Source organism: Lingula anatina, chromosome 1 (assembly GCF_051362555.1).
Source record: "Lingula anatina isolate TDL-2025a chromosome 1, LinAna3.0, whole genome shotgun sequence".
Classification (NCBI taxonomy): Eukaryota; Metazoa; Brachiopoda; class Lingulata; order Lingulida; family Lingulidae; genus Lingula; species Lingula anatina.
The window spans coordinates 47,248,428-47,264,661 of record NC_141767.1 but is presented as its reverse complement, the minus strand read 5'-3'; the positions used below and the strand labels follow the sequence as shown (position 1 = coordinate 47,264,661).

General features: G+C 33.5%; 1 protein-coding gene across 4 annotated transcripts in view; it reads right to left on the bottom strand.

Moving 5' to 3' along the window:
- Positions 1-72: 72 nt before the first annotated feature.
- The window catches only part of LOC106171370 (uncharacterized), a 237,833-nt gene continuing 221,671 nt past the window's right edge, over positions 73-16,234 (bottom strand). Inside the window, exons 1-21 of one of the 4 annotated variants that reach the window (XM_087002419.1) lie at positions 16,072-16,234; positions 14,738-14,838; positions 14,456-14,500; positions 14,182-14,268; positions 7,493-7,559; positions 7,186-7,325; positions 6,866-6,949; positions 6,204-6,360; positions 5,852-5,929; positions 5,595-5,689; positions 5,195-5,380; positions 4,764-4,832; positions 4,305-4,365; positions 3,963-4,037; positions 3,590-3,682; positions 3,255-3,315; positions 1,891-2,004; positions 1,651-1,708; positions 1,354-1,422; positions 849-984; positions 73-412 (exon numbers count right to left, since the gene is read on the bottom strand). In XM_087002419.1, coding sequence (XP_086858545.1) covers positions 332-412; positions 849-984; positions 1,354-1,422; positions 1,651-1,708; positions 1,891-2,004; positions 3,255-3,315; positions 3,590-3,682; positions 3,963-4,037; positions 4,305-4,365; positions 4,764-4,832; positions 5,195-5,380; positions 5,595-5,689; positions 5,852-5,929; positions 6,204-6,360; positions 6,866-6,949; positions 7,186-7,325; positions 7,493-7,559; positions 14,182-14,268; positions 14,456-14,500; positions 14,738-14,838; positions 16,072-16,128 — 1,914 coding nt within the window. In that variant the 5' untranslated portion in view covers positions 16,129-16,234 and the 3' untranslated portion in view covers positions 73-331. Of the gene's footprint in view, positions 413-848; positions 985-1,353; positions 1,423-1,650; positions 1,709-1,890; positions 2,005-3,254; positions 3,316-3,589; positions 3,683-3,962; positions 4,038-4,304; positions 4,366-4,763; positions 4,833-5,194; positions 5,381-5,594; positions 5,690-5,851; positions 5,930-6,203; positions 6,361-6,865; positions 6,950-7,185; positions 7,326-7,492; positions 7,560-14,181; positions 14,269-14,455; positions 14,501-14,737; positions 14,839-15,100; positions 15,238-16,071 lie in introns of those variants that run through there. The other 3 variants (XM_087002420.1, XM_087002421.1, XM_087002422.1) reach the window with 3 other exon arrangements.

Here is a 16,234-nt window from a genome sequence, read left to right as displayed (position 1 = left end):
ATTACAATTGCCACTATACATGAATACCAATGTCATTTTTATATATTTCAATTAAATCAACTTAAGATTAGCTTCTCATGTGTGATGTTTTTCAGGATCAATTTAATACACAAAATAAATAAATAAATAAACAAATAAATAGTTTCCATCACTTTACAGACTACATGATTTAACTTCATCTTGTTATAAAAAACGTCAAGGGTATATATATATATATATCCTAATTATTTTAAAACAATGGATACTGTATTGTATGATAATTATAATTTGCACAGTCTGTTTACTATTAAAACACATGGATTATCTTGATACGGCAGTGCTGTCCAATTGGTCATGATAAAGATTCAGCAGGATGAGGTAGGATTTCGCATACAACAAAACCTTCAGTTTGGAATGCAGTTATCATGTCAGTCTAAAACAGATTATGAATAATTAAATAATTGAAGAACAACTAAGTAAACATTCAAAGAAAAAGTAGTTGACATGACTGTAAAGTAAAATTTAGACCCATTTTTGTAGAAATAAATATTTCACAATAAATATAAACTTTAAGACTGCATTCCAACAGATTTTAGATTGACCTATCCCCGTCGGGAGTCTCACTAGATTGCTGTAAGCTTAGCCGGCTTAAATGTCTGCCTGCCTACTAAAAGCTGTAAGGGTAATTAACTTTCGTGCACACTCGGCTGATAGCAATTTAGCATGAACCCCCAGGGAGTTAAGTCGATCCAGATGGATCGATCTAAATCTGTGGGAACCCAGTCTAAGTAACCCAAAGGCTCTTAGAAAATTCTTAAATAATTCTTTAATAATAATCTACTAAGAAATATCGATTTTCACAAACTTACCACTTTGTTTTTATCCAGGCACAGTCCTATGACAGCACCACCACTACCAGGAAATTTAACAGCAGAGCCAAACTGCCGAGCTATCTCCACCATTCTTAAATTAGCCTCACCAAGAGCAGCATCACCAAATATCTGTCTAATTATGAAAATGATTGATTGATAAAAATGGACTTTTTTTAAGGTGTAACATTTCTTTTCATTTTAAGGATTATGCATCATTGTTTATTAAGGTCTGAAATTCTGTCATATAGAACTAAAGGTGTACAAGCAGTCTCAGTGATAATTTCTAGTCTTTATGCTTGACTTTGTAAGTGATTTTTTTGCTCATAACTATACAGTAGATTTTAGGATGACAGGATAAACCATACATAAATAATAGTGAGCCTGCCTAACTGGTAAAAACTTAAAACTTTTTTTATAATGTCTAATTTGTATCTAAGATCTCTGTTTATTAGATCTTAGTTTGTATGTAATTAGTATTTTTTCTTCCTTAATCAAGTTGTACCTTCGAAGGTCGAAGTTCTCATCCATTAGTGCTGCCAGTCTCTCCCAGTCATGTTGCTCAATGCTCTCTCTAGCAGCATAAAATAGAATAATAAATATTAGAACAAAGCAAAAAAGTTCAAATCAAAAAGACTGTATATTAAATCAGTTCCCTCTCTCTCTATCTCTCTCTCTCTTTCTCTCATGATCAAGATCATAAGATCATTTCTTTTGGAAAGGAATGGGTGCCGTTTCTGCCCTTTCTGGGCCCCTTGAATCAGCCAATGCTTGGTGTGGTGTGTTTGTGTATTTGATTTACCTGGCACTGTCTGTAATCTGAGCAAATCTTTGCATAGCACCAATTACTTCAGAATCCCCTAAAAAGAAATGTTAGGCATTTTAACATGATTTAAAATTTCAAATCCAATCCAAAAAAGTAAAACCAATTAATTTACAAATTTTTACTTATTTTTAGATGTCCCAAATAGTGACATGAATTATCTTTACTCAATTGTTACTTAGCTTTATCTAAAATCTTTTTCTGAAAGTTATACACTACCTGCATTCCATCGCTCCTTAATATTACTATGTATTTTTCCAGAATCACTAGGATCTGCTATATAAGCCAGCCAAAATGAAGGAAGGGCATCTATATTCAAAGGAATGTAATTTCCTGAAAGATGATTGAATAACAGTCAATAAAACAACTAAGACATAATGGCAAAAAGATCTATAGCAAAAAAGATCTATCCTGTCCTCCCATTACCAACAAAACCTGTCTTATTTTGGCTTATATACACCAATGGCCTTAAAATCTTTTAATGATTTTTAAAAATACTTCAAAGATTTGACTTATAAAAACTTTATGATGAAAAGCCATTTATGCCATTCAAGCTGATGCAATAAACCACCATCTGTATATAATATTAAAGCATTAGAAGGCTGGTAATCTATACCGACACCTACTCTACATTAAATTGCATTTTATGCAACCATTACATATAAATTATGAGAATTCAAAGGACCCACATGCTAAAATATGCACTTTATAGTACTGTAGGAGTAAGTGGGTGGGAAATGCAACAACAGCTGACATACACATTTGATTTGTTCCACATAAGACTGTCAACTGTTGATTATGAATTACTGTACATTTAAACATTGGCCAAAAAACATCCCTAAGATGGACTGTCAAAGTCAGTGTGCAGAAAACAATGTCTCTCACCAAATTGGAAGTTGTCAACTCAAAGTCTGTTAAGTAGGCTAAGAGCGGATTCTCAACGAATTGAGCCAGGCTTTACAAAGCCGGTGACCTAAAAATGGCGGACGTACATGAAAGAAAAACCGCCTAATCTTTTAATAGTCTCTCCGCCTCCCCACACGTCGTCCCTGCGGGGTACAGTAATTAAATCTCGGCTCCAACCTCCAACTACATCTACTGGGGCTGGGTAGTTCTGTGAATATCTCTGGTGATATTATCTCCATAGATAGTCGATTCGTTGCTGCTCTACGGGCCAATTCATTCTTTTTTCGTCTCCGTTTTGACAGATAATAAAACAGAAGAGCTTTTTTCCTTCGAATGCCTTCAGCCGCCATGCTTTCCTCACCACGAGTTTAACTGATGAGCATGCGCACTTAATATTTCTCAGGTAGCTTCCGCATGGCGAACGGAGCCGAGATTTAATTACTGTATCCCGCAGGGATGACGTGTGGGGAGGCGGAGAGACTATTAAAAGATTAGGCGGTTTTCTTTCATGTACGTCCGCCATTTTTAGGTCACCGGCTTTGTAAAGCCTGGCTCAATTCGTTGAGAATCCGCTCTAAATCAACCAGAGATGGTGTGATTTAGTGAACCATCTGCTGATATTCTATATCACAAAATAAATGTTTCAATTCTTAGCATTTGATCATTTTTTCACTCACCATGTCCTTGGGACTGCATCAGTTCTTGACTGAAGTCCATGTAAACCAACCCTTCATAGGTCTACAAATATCAAATATTGGTTCTGAATTGGGAAATGGTCAGGGACAGTTTGTCTTGAGTATGACAGTTATGGTAGCTTTCAAAATATTGCAGTAACAAATTCAAACATAAATCTGAAATTTTAAAGAAAACTCAGGTGTGCTTTTTGTTTTTTTTCCAAACCAGACAGACAAACATCACATACTTAATGTATGAGTACTAATGCTATATAGATTATATCTATACCATACATTTATCACAACATGGGTATGGTAACAAAGGCAAGATATTCTACCTGGATAACTCTGTCCTGTAATCCTGCTGTAATATACAGTTCTTGAACTTCTACATCTAGAATGAACTGTGGCCGCAGAGGCTTTGGCATGTCCTACAAAGGTACACTAAACACTATCCGATCTAACTTACAAAATGTAAAACAAAACATAGCTGTGCAACTTCTTTCTTAAAAAAATAAGTAAATAAATAACTGAATAAAATAAAATAAGATAAAATAAAATAAAATAAAAATAAATAAATGTGATGTTGCTTTCAAACAAATATTGGAAACCAGTTTTAAGAATCATGCAATTAAATAATTTCACATTCATTGTAAAGGAGCACATCAAAATTTCTGACAAGAAAAGACACTTCAACTTGAAAAGACTTACAGCATCTGTAAGGTCAAAGAAGAACATCAGGCAGTCCAGAGTGGCTGTGACTATTGCACTACTACCAGCAAGCCCCTGCAATGAAGATTAAATACTAAAATAGTAAGAAGAGAAAATTACAGTATGAATATAAATATATTACATAATAAAACAACAGGTCAGATGCCATGGACACTGGGATCAGCTAACGTATTGCTTACAAGCAAAGGTTTACATTTTGAAATGCTGCATTCAACTGACTGAAGATTGAAAAATGGAGGGTTTTACCTGGATCAGTTTAGGTTGCTAGTTACAAGATGTTTTTAAAGAATTTGATTGTTGATATATAATATTACTTCTTACCACTTGCCGTGGAATGTTTGTGTCATACTTCAGAGTGAAGTTTCTCTTTGCCAGTGCAATCCTGAAAAAAAATTACACAATATTGCAAATGCATTCAATGTAATAACCATTTCAGCATGCCAATACATACCCTAAGGGGCTGGCAGGATTACTTATTATTTGATTTTCCAAAGGTTCTAATTCATTTGAAAGAATTTTTTCTGTATTGTTCCTGTTTGACTGGGCCTGACATGTCATTCCCGGGAAGGGGGGAAGGGGGGGGAAGGAGAGAGACCCCCTTTCACAAGCCCCAATGTAGCAACCTCAGCACAAGGACTATGTTGAGGTGACTCTCTTCTGTTACTGACAGTAATAACCAGGGTATTAAGTTGTCAAGCTTTCAAAATGGATTTGTACAAAACAAAAAATGTTCATCTCAATGTGAAAAAGGCCTCACAAAACTACAGAGAGAAATCTCACCCTCTTACTGAGCAATACTGGTAAAACTTCTTACATGTTGCCTGCAGCAGTCTGAGACCACCTAAGTACCTGAAGTTAAAAGAGATGTTTGTCTCGGATTACAAAATATCAAAATATGTTATCTCACAATCTTACATATTACAACATCATGATATGTTTGTGGTTGCTGATATTTTTATTTCTATAATGTTATTTGATCTAGCATTCCTTAGATAAATTGTGATAATGGTTTGATATGTAGCCTCCAGTATTGTTACGACACTGATAATTTTCTGTTACAAATTTTCTTTTACTAGCCATGTGCATTGCACATAAAATGAAATCTTGGAACAACTTCATTAAAATTATCACAAATTTTCTATTCATGTTGGCCAAAATATGCTGTTGACAAACATTTTAAGTCCCTCATGATCATTTAATTTAACACATACCCTTCTTTTCTACTTATCCCATAAAGATCTGCCAAACTACCAAACTCTGTAGGGTCATTCAAGGGGTGAGGTAATAGCACAAGATGGTCACTTTCCGTGATGGTCACCTCTGCCCAGAAGTTCTTAATAGACATTGAAATTGTCTTTCCATAATAGCCATCTGATGGGTTTCCAAACAAACCTACCCTGAGAAAGAAATGGCTTTGATTAAAAAATAAAAGATAAAAGGAAAATAGATTAAGCCACTGAGAAAAAAAAAACTGTGCAATGTCTTTTCACTTAAGAGAAAGAACTCAAAACAATTATTCAATTAACAAATATGATAAATATTTGGACGTTATTTTAATATCTGAATTAAGGTATAACCACACAGCTGACCTGAGAGCACACTTAGTTATACCTGGCATATGCCCGTTTGGTTGCTTCCTTCTTTTTCTTTTCAGCCGACTGCCTGTTTGCAAATACACCAAGCCAATCCTTGTAATCTTTTAATCCCTAGACAGATAAAAAATAACTCTCTGCACCATTATCAGCTCAATGTTTTCTGGCCTATTAAGGTTGAATGTTTTTTCCAGTACACAGGCTAATAAATTATCTCACATACAATTATCATAGTTTGAAATAAAGAAACAAAATGGAAACCTAGTTAACACTTACCACTTGACCAATCAGCTGAAAACCAGTGGGCAATTTCAGGCCATATACTTTTGTCTTCTTGCTGTCTATTATCCATTGCTGAAAAAATGTCACAGAATCAGAAATGAAATGGCAGAATTTACAAGTTGTGCCAAATTATGTTCTCTATAACCTCACACACAAATAATTTAATTTCTTCAGGATAAGATTTTATTTATAATCATTTTCAAAATCATTTTTCTTTTTTTAAATATGCCATGAAGCAGTCATTGCAATGGTTTCATAAAATAATAAAAGAATATTATCTTAGACTAAGAAATTCAAGAATGCCATAAAAAACTACACCATAAAGCCAAAAACACTCAGACTTTACCATGAAATGACCAAAATTTCTTTGCTCTACTTCTGGATATAAAACCAAATATTCCTGCACCAGGGGTAAGGTTTCCTTCCTGAGACAGTAGAAGACCACACTGGCACACCTGGACTCTGTTTCATGGGGCAGTGGCTTCTCAAGGAAACGTGTAATACTAAAGAATTAAAAATTTTGAATTGAGCTCATAAAAAAAATCAGCACCACAAACTGTTCAATCCATCTGAAAATGTAAACACTTTTTTAGTCATGGTTTGTGCTAACAATGATATATCTACCCTTACATACATCTAAAAATATAAGATACAGCACAGAATAACGAGTTCATGTTATATTCATCACCACTTTAAAACTTAACACCCATTAAATTAACAATTCTTAAATGTTCATAATTTCACCCCAACACAAAAATACATCTTTATAATACACAGTCTGTACCTAAAACATTTTAACATACTGGCCCCATGGACCAAAGGGTCCAATTATCTACTGGCCCAATGGAGATTAAGAGTCCAGTACCTGCTGAACAAATTTACTGGTCAGATATAATTTCTACTGGCATTTGGCATTTGCACTGGAGCAGCCACTGGCTGCTTAGTACTTTCTTACATTGTATTATGTTCTAAATCCAAAACAGAATGCACCTATTATAATACGCTCACCTGCTATCAGTTGGAGACACTTCTACAATACCTCTATTCAGTCTTTTTGGCACTTGGTCAACTTCACTATTTGTTACTGTGGATCTAAAAGATATAATTTAACTCTTATCATTTAAGCAAGTACATTGACTAATTTTCTCTTACTTTGTATGCATTCAAAGTATAACAATTTAACAATTACTCAATAAACAAAGAAATAAAAATCTGAGATACAGGGAGGTTATACCTCTTTTAATACAAAAAAGTGGTCAATAATACTGACAATATTTAACCCATAACAAATTAGTGTAACCCTTTCTCTGGAAGATATACAGTAGTACCCATCAGTTCCAGAAGCAGCCTCTTCTCTGCTTTCCATCTCATAATAAATAGCCAGCTCTCCATCCCTCTTCAGTTTGAAATAGTTAAGTACTTGAGCCACATCAAATTTGCTATCTTGAAAAAGCATATCCCCTGCAACCTAGTGAAGATAAAAATAAGTCTCCAACAATAAAAAATTTATGTGAAAATTCTTCCTAGACACCTAATTTTTTGTTTGTTTGTCCCTTTAAATCATTCACATTATTAAAACTAAATAACAATACTATGAATATTTATCATGGAAGAACTAGCAATTGAAAAACTTACCACCATGATGTCATCTTGTATTTTCTTGTTTCTTACTACTAAATCAAAGTTGGCCACAGCACCAAGTCTGCAATAATAATATTTAAACATCTTTGAATAATTATATTGGAACCATATCATGAAAAACCAGTGGGGCAACATCATGCAATAAGAGTGGAATATAATGCAACAACAACATTGACAAAAAAGAGGAAATACGGTTCTATAATACTGGAATAATACCAAGCATTAACAATCAGACAACAATATACAAGAAGAGTGGAACAAAATAACAAGGCAGCAAAGCTGTCAAATGTACAGACAAAAAACAGAAAATAAAGATGCAAAAAAGGTCATTTTGTCAATTTTGATGCAATAATAAATAATGCTTATAATAGCACTGTCAGTCAACACTTAATTTTAATCTTGCACAACAGGTAACATGGTCAATAACAGGAACGGACCCAGAGATATTTTCTGACAGTATTACAAAGTATCTATGTTGATCCATCCTCCATTTTGATGGTCTTCCAACAGAAAAAAATAGATACCAGTCAATATAAACTTAATAACCTGACTGTCTTCAGGAAGACCCAGAAGATGGTCCACCCCTTCAATAAAATTACAGTTTCAGGACCATGAGAGTTCAAATTCACATTATGAAACTCTCAATATTTGAAAAATGATGACAGTGCATAAAATAATATTACATAATGTTTAAAGACATAAAAAACAATACAACTGCTTATGTGGAAATACAGAAAATGTGCAGAGCCCCAGGCAGATGAGAGTTAAAAGTCACAAATGCAAGTGTTTGAGAAAAAATTATAAAGGAAAACATAACAAACCTAGAAAAGCACTTTGAGAGTGCAGACCTCTGCCAAGGCAGCAATTGTTGATTATTATTGATAATTGATTGATTATTGTTCCAGACCACCACCAAAAATTAATCATTGTCCTCTTTGGCCCACTTCCGACAGTTCCTGAAAATTTCTGCAAAATCAGTCCATAACTTTTTGTGTTATGTGGATGACAGACAAACGGGGGTGAAAATATGACCTCCTTGGCAGAGCTTGAGGTAAATATAATTCCAATGAAGATGCTATTCAAACTTTTAATCTTCCAGTTTGATATATATATATATATATATATATATATATATATATATATATATATATATATATATATATATATATATATATATATATATATATATATATAATTTAAAACTTATTTGCAATATTAAACAAAATGTACCTTCATAATTATCACTGCTTCCTTATTATTAATCTAGCAGAGAGCTTTACCTTTGGGAGTTTACAGGGAAATATCAACAAGTGTGCTTTATGTAATCTCATTTAATGGCCTATTAAGGCAAATGACTTTATAACTCTGAAATTAATTTAGTGATACCCAAGGGTAATTTACAGACTGACCCACTCAAAGGTCTTTAGGCCCATAAGTCACACTTTAAGAAAAGCACAAAACCATAATGCCCAAAATAGGAGACTACCAATCCTGATGCAATAATACATTATGTTTAACTGCACAGTCAACATCAACTTATGCACAACAGGTAACACAGACGAAATTAAAAGCATAAGGCTTCAGGCCCATCGGAGTTCAAGTTTATACTTAGAAAGTGCCAGAATGAGAAAAATGAAAATTTCACAAAAAAATGCATAAATTCAATAAAAATGATAATCCAATAGAGCTGGTTTTCTCATATGAGCTGAAGGCCAATCCTAAAAATCGTACTTGTAAGTTAAAAATGATAATAAGTAGCACAGTTTTCTTTTCATAATGTTTGCAGTAGCAGTGCAAAAAGATTGTTGTCAATTTTGATGTAACATTACATAATAAATTAGAGAATAATTATCACCAATTTTTGTTTATTGACTATAAATAGGATGGACATGTAGAAAATATGATTACCATTCGGCTTCATGTTCATGGGAGCTCTGAGTCCCACAATGAATATGCCAAAAAGATAATGAATATTACACTAAAATGTATAGCTTCCAGAAAAAGAAACCAATTAGACTGCTTTTCCAACTCAGGCTGCATTTAAGTCCTGTGTTTCTTTTTTGAAAGTTTGACAGTCATAAGTAACACAGTTTTCCCATAACGGTCATCAAGGCAGCAGCACCCAAAATTGTGTTTTCTTCTATTTTGATGCAACATTACATAATGCTTAACGGCATAATGACCATCGATTTTTAATAATAAAATATAAGTGTCATGAATTTTCAGAAAATGTGACTAGCATGGGTCTTCAAGCCCGTGGAGGTTCTAAGTCACACCTTGGAAATGCCAATATGTGAAAAATTACATTTTCACAAAAAACTGTTTAATTGCCAGAAAAATTTACCAAACAGACTGCATTGCCTACTGAAGCTGTATTTTAGACCCATGTTTCTTTCCTGTAAGTTTGAGAACAGTAATTGACACGATTTTTCTTAAATGGTCATCATGGGAGCAGTGCCCAAAACAGGGGTTTCTTCAAATTTTGATGCAACATTACATAATGTTTAACAGCATAATGACCATCAATTTTTAATTATAAAATATTAGTATAACGCATATTCAGAAAATGTGACAAGCAAAGGTCTTCAGGATCATGGAACTTCAAAGTCATACATTGAAAATGCCAATATGTGAAAAATTAAATTTTCACAAAAAAACTACTTAACTACCAGAAAAATTTACCAAACAGACTGCATTGCCTACTGAAGCTGTATTTTAGTCCCATGTTTCTTTCCTGTAAGTTTGAGAACAGTAAGTGACATGACTTTCCTTAAATGGTCATCATGGGAGCAGTGCCCAAAATAGGGGTTTCTTCAAATTTTGATGCAATATTACATAATGTTTTACAGCATAATGACCATCAATTTTTAATCATAAAATATTAGTATCATGGATATTCAGAAAATGTGACTAGCAAAGATCTGCAGGCTCATGGAACTTCAAAGTCACATCTTAAAAATGCCAAACTGTAAACAAGGCAGCAAAGCTGTCAAATGTACAGACAAAGAACAGAAAATAAAGATGCAAATAAGTGAAAAATTAAATTTTCACAAAAAACTGTTAAATTGCCAGAAAAATTTACCAAACAGACTGCATTGCCTATTGAAGCTGTATGTTAGACCCATGTTTCTTTCCTGTAAGTTTGAGAACAGTAAGTGACATGATTTCCCTTAAATGGTCATCATAGGAGCAGTGCCCAAAATAGGGGTTTCTTCAAATTTTGATGCAACATTACATAATGTTTAACAGCATAATGACAATCAAATGTTATTAATAAAATATTAGTAACATGGACATTCAGAAAATGTGACAAGCAAAAGTCTTCAAGATCATGGAACTTAAACGTCACACCTTGAAAATGCCAATATGTGAAAAATTAAATTTTCACAAAAAACTGCAAAAAAAAAAAAAAAAAAAAAAAAAAAAAAATACCAAACAGACTGCATTGCCTACTGAAGCTGTATTTTAGTCCCATGTTTCTTTCCTGTAAGTTTGAGAACAGTAAGTGACATGATTTTCCTTAAATGGTCATCATGGAAGCAGTGCCCAAAATAGGGGTTTCTTCAAATTTTGATGCAATATAACATAATGTTTAACAGCTTAATGACCATCAATTTTTAATTATAAAATATTTGTTTCACAGATATTCAGAAAATGTGACAAGCAAAGGTTTTCAGGCCCATGGAACTTCAAAGTCATGCCTTGAAAATGCCAAAATGTAAACAAGACAGCACTGTTCTGAAATGGGTTTATTTCCATTTTAAACACTTTTTTAACATAAAACAAAATAAACATTTTACTGCCATTTTATATGACCAACTAAGAAAATTGATGAGATGGGAAAAGTATCAATAGAACAGTGTTAAATGTCCAATTTCCTCCATTCTGAGATTCTGAACATAGTGGATGATTGAATCTGACAAACTGCAATGATATGAGTTTATTTCCATTTTTGACACTTTATTACACAATACATGATAACAAGTTTACCATGTTTTTTACATAATCAACTAACAATGTTGTAAAGATGCAGGAAATATCAAACAAACACTTTTAGGCATCTTATTAGTTAAATAATGAGACTGTTAACATGCCTAATAATTGAATCTGAGGAAATGTGAAAAACGGTATAACTTCTAAAATAATGGCCCGATTATGCTGATTTTCGAACTCAACCTGCGTTTTAGTAAGATTGACCACTCCTGTGAGTATAATTACAATTGGCCAATCCGTTTTTCTTATATTGTGTTATCAATGTTGTATTTATATTGAAAATAGTGAAAAAACAGCATAAATTCCCTAAAAATGGCCCAATCATGCTGATTTTCGAACTTGACCTGCGTATTATGAATATTCATCAGTTCTGTAAGTTTCAAGTCAAAAGGTAAAATGGTTTTCCACTTATCGTGTTATCGGTGCTGCATATATGCTGAAAAAAGTGAAAAAACAGCCTAAATTCCCTAAAAGTGACCCGATCATGCTGATTTTCGAACTTGACCTGCGTATTATGAATATTCATCAGTTCTGTAAGTTTCAAGTCAAAAGGTAAAATGGTTTTCCACTTATCGTGTTATCGGTGCTGCATATATGCTGAAAAAAGTGAAAAAACAGCATAAATTCCCTAAAAGTGACCCGATCATGCTGATTTTCGAACTTGACCTGCGTATTATGAATATTCATAAGTTCTGCAAGTTTCAAGTCAAAAGGTAAAATGGTTTTCCACTTATCGTGTTATCGGTAAAAGTGCACGGCGACGACGACGGCGACGACAGACGCAGATGATGGCTATATGTACAGACACATCTGTGTCTGTACATAAAAAGACAGCACTGTTCTGAAATGGGTTTATCTCCGTTTTAACACTTTTTAAACAAAACAAAATAAACAGTATACTTCCATTTTTATATGACCAACTAAGAAAATTGATGAGATGGGAAAAATATCAATAGAACAGTGTTAAATGTCCAATTTCCTCCATTCTGAGATTCTGAACATAGTTGATGATTGAATCTAACAAACTGCAATATGATATGATATGAGTTTATTTCCATTTTTGACACTTTATTACACAATACACGATATCAAGTTTACCATCATTTTTACATAATCAACTAACAATGTTGTAAAGATGCAGGAAATATCAAACAAACACTTTTACGTATCTTATTAGTTAAATAATGAGACTGTTAACATGCTTAAGAATTGAATCTGAGGAAATGTGAAAAAACAGCATAACTTCTAAAATAATGGCCAGATTATGCTGATTTTCCAACTCAACCTGCATTTTAGTAAGATTGACCACTCCTGTAAGTATAATGACAATTGGCCTATCTGTTTTTCTTATATAGTGTTATCAGTGTTGCATATATGTTGAAAAAAGTGAAAAAATAGCATAACTCCCCTAAAAATGGCTTGATCATGCTGATTTTTGAACTTGATCTGCGGATTATGAATCTTCATCAGTTTTGTAAGTTTGAAGCCAAAAAGTAAAGCTGTTTTCCACTTATCGTGTTATCGGTGCTGCATATATGCTGAAAAAAGTAAAAAAAAAAAAACAGCATAACTTCCCTACAAGTCACCCTATCATGCCGATTTTCGAACTTGACCTGCGTATTATAAATATTTATCAGTTCTCTAAGTTTCAAGCCAAAAGCCAAAATGGTTTTCCAGTTATCGTGTTATTGGTGCTGTATATATATGTTGAAAAAAGTGAAAAAATAGCATAACTCCCCTAAAAATGGCTTGATCATGCTGATTTTTGAACTTGATCTGCGGATTATGAATCTTCATCAGTTTTGTAAGTTTGAAGCCAAAAAGTAAAGCTGTTTTCCACTTATCGTGTTATCGGTGCTGCATATATGCTGAAAAAAGTAAAAAAAAAAACAGCATAACTTCCCTACAAGTCACCCTATCATGCTGATTTTCGAACTTGACCTGCGTATTATAAATATTTATCAGTTCTCTAAGTTTCAAGCCAAAAGCCAAAATGGTTTTCCAGTTATCGTGTTATTGGTGCTGTATATATATGCTGAAAAAAGAGAAAAAATAGCCTAAATTCACTAAAAAATGACCCAATCATGCCGATTTTCGAACTTGACCTGCGTATTATGAATATTTATCAGTTCTGTAAGTTTCAAGCCAAAAAGTAAAATGGTTTTCCACTTATCATGTTATCAGTGCTGCATTTATGCTGAAAAAAGAGAAAAAATAGCCTAAATTCATTAAAAATGACCCAATCACGCTGATTTTCGAACTTGACCTGCGTATTATGAATATTCATCAGTTCTGTAAGTTTCAAGCCAAAAAGTAAAACAGTTTTCCACTTATCGTGTTATCGGTGCTTCATTTATGCTGAAAAAAGTGAAAAAACAGCATAAATTCCCTATAAGTGACCCGATCATGCTGATTTTCGAACTTGACCTGCGTATTATGAATATTCATTAGTTCTGTAAGTTTCAAGCCAAAAGAAAAAACAGTTTTCCACTTATCGTGTTATCGGTAAAAGTGCACGGCGACGGCGACGACGGCGACGACAGACGCAGATGATGGCTATATGTACAGACACATCTGTGTCTGTACATAAAAAAGACTAACATTCCTACCACTAGCTGCTAGAGAAGTCCATTTGCATTAAAATATCGAATCTGAATATATTTCATCCATATCTTTGTAATATTATATACCTATTGGCATAAATTGTTGTTCCATCATTGATAATATTTTCAACTGGAAAATCTGAGGCTGTGGCCCATCTCTCGTAGTGCTTGTACCTAAAAGTAGCATAGATTTAGCACAGTTCTGTCAAGTTAAAGATAGGTAGACTAAGTATATTAATCATACAGCTGTTAGTTGTTACAGGAATTTTTAATATATCTAATAGCTTTTTGCACATTTGAATAAACAATATATCTGAAATATTACAAAAAAAAAAAAAAAAATTAATGCAAGCCTACTTACTTGTCTGCATTTGTTACCAGATAAACTTCACTGAACAGTTGTCTCCTGGAGAAAGCAAAACCAATTTAGTCAAAGCAATTTAACTCCGCACAAACTGTGTGAGAAAAGGTAAGCAAAATTTAAAAAAAGAATCTTTATACACATAACTAGTATGGAATATGAAAAACTAAAACAGAACACTCTACAGATAAATCTTAATACTTATCTAAATTGTAAAAAGATGCCTTTCTCTGATTATGCACTGTAGTATACCATATAACAGAACATACTACTAGTACTTACGCCTTGATGGCCTCCCACCAGTAATCCAGGATCTTCTTTCCCCCCACCCCAGGGAGCAGGGCCTTGGGGACACCTGACAGGTGACTGAAGTCTGGAGACACCTAAATACATAATACATGTGAATGAATTTAGGGTAAAGGGGAAATATGGACAAATCTAATGGGCAGATGTATTTACTATTTATTTTTCAAAAACTTGACAGAATAATCTTTATATTCTGATATATACATTGTAATCTTGAAAACTTTCACTAAACATCACATGTCCATAATGAAAGGTCAAGACTCAAATAATTTCCTTGAAATATTCAATATCATTTTCTATCCTAATCATTCTTTATACTTAACAGGGAAGCAGCCTCACCTCATCCAGTATAATACAGAGCAGCATCTTTAGAGACATAACCTAGATAACTCTGTACGTACACATTGCTGCATTCAACATCATTTCAAGTAAACTGTTTTTAAACTAACTCCAGGAAGTAGATGATCTGACAGCAATTATTATATGCCAAGAATATAAACTGGGAAGCCCATGCCATCTCTCATTTTGCTAGCTCACTCACTATATCCACCGCTTAACTCAGCAATTGCATAACCATTGTACTTCCTTCCCTTATGCTAAAGACAGAGTTGATCAAAACGGTGCTGGGAATAGCCAGAGATATTTAGCCAGGTCAACAGAGGTTTCTTGATAAGACAAGCTATGCAAACTATTCATGTACTGCAGCTTAAGTTTGGAGACTAACTAACATATACATACTAACATCCAGACAGTCAAGCAATATTTCATTTATAATGCAAAAAGATACTGGCATTCCAGTGCACTTCAATATGAACATTACATAAATTTTAAATGAATTATCTACCAGTTCAAAACTGTAATGAAAAAAAAAAAAAAAATAAATAAATAAATAAATAAATAAATAAATAAATAAATAAAGCAGTTGCTATATATTCAGTATTGGTTTGTGTACACTTCACTCTTCCTTTATGACTGCAACATGTAGCACAAGGTGATGATGTATTTTATTATTTTCAAATGACAGTTATTAGACACAGGACTTCTACGGTAGTACATCTCTATTTGAGAATTATTTTTATATTAACATTTGCACCATATCAAAGACAGTCAAAGAGAAAATCAAAATAACACAAAAAAAACACCTTTAGTATGATCAAAATATTATATATCTTTTAAAGGAGAAGAAGCAAAGAACACCCCCCCCCCTCTACCCACACACTGACGTCAACACACTTATTTACTATACCAGCACGTACATGTACAACACAGTCACATATCTTACTCAACACACTAGAGTCATCTTCTTATACCTTTATCTCGGTCCCAAGCAATGTCCCATGGCCTGCGACAAGAATTATGCAAATCATGTCACCTTACGTGCCCCCAGGAAAGCTGATTCAAGCAAGGGATTCTGGCGACCACCTTCGAACTCACTTGTGTTTACAAATGTGCGCGATATGAGTATAGCAAGAG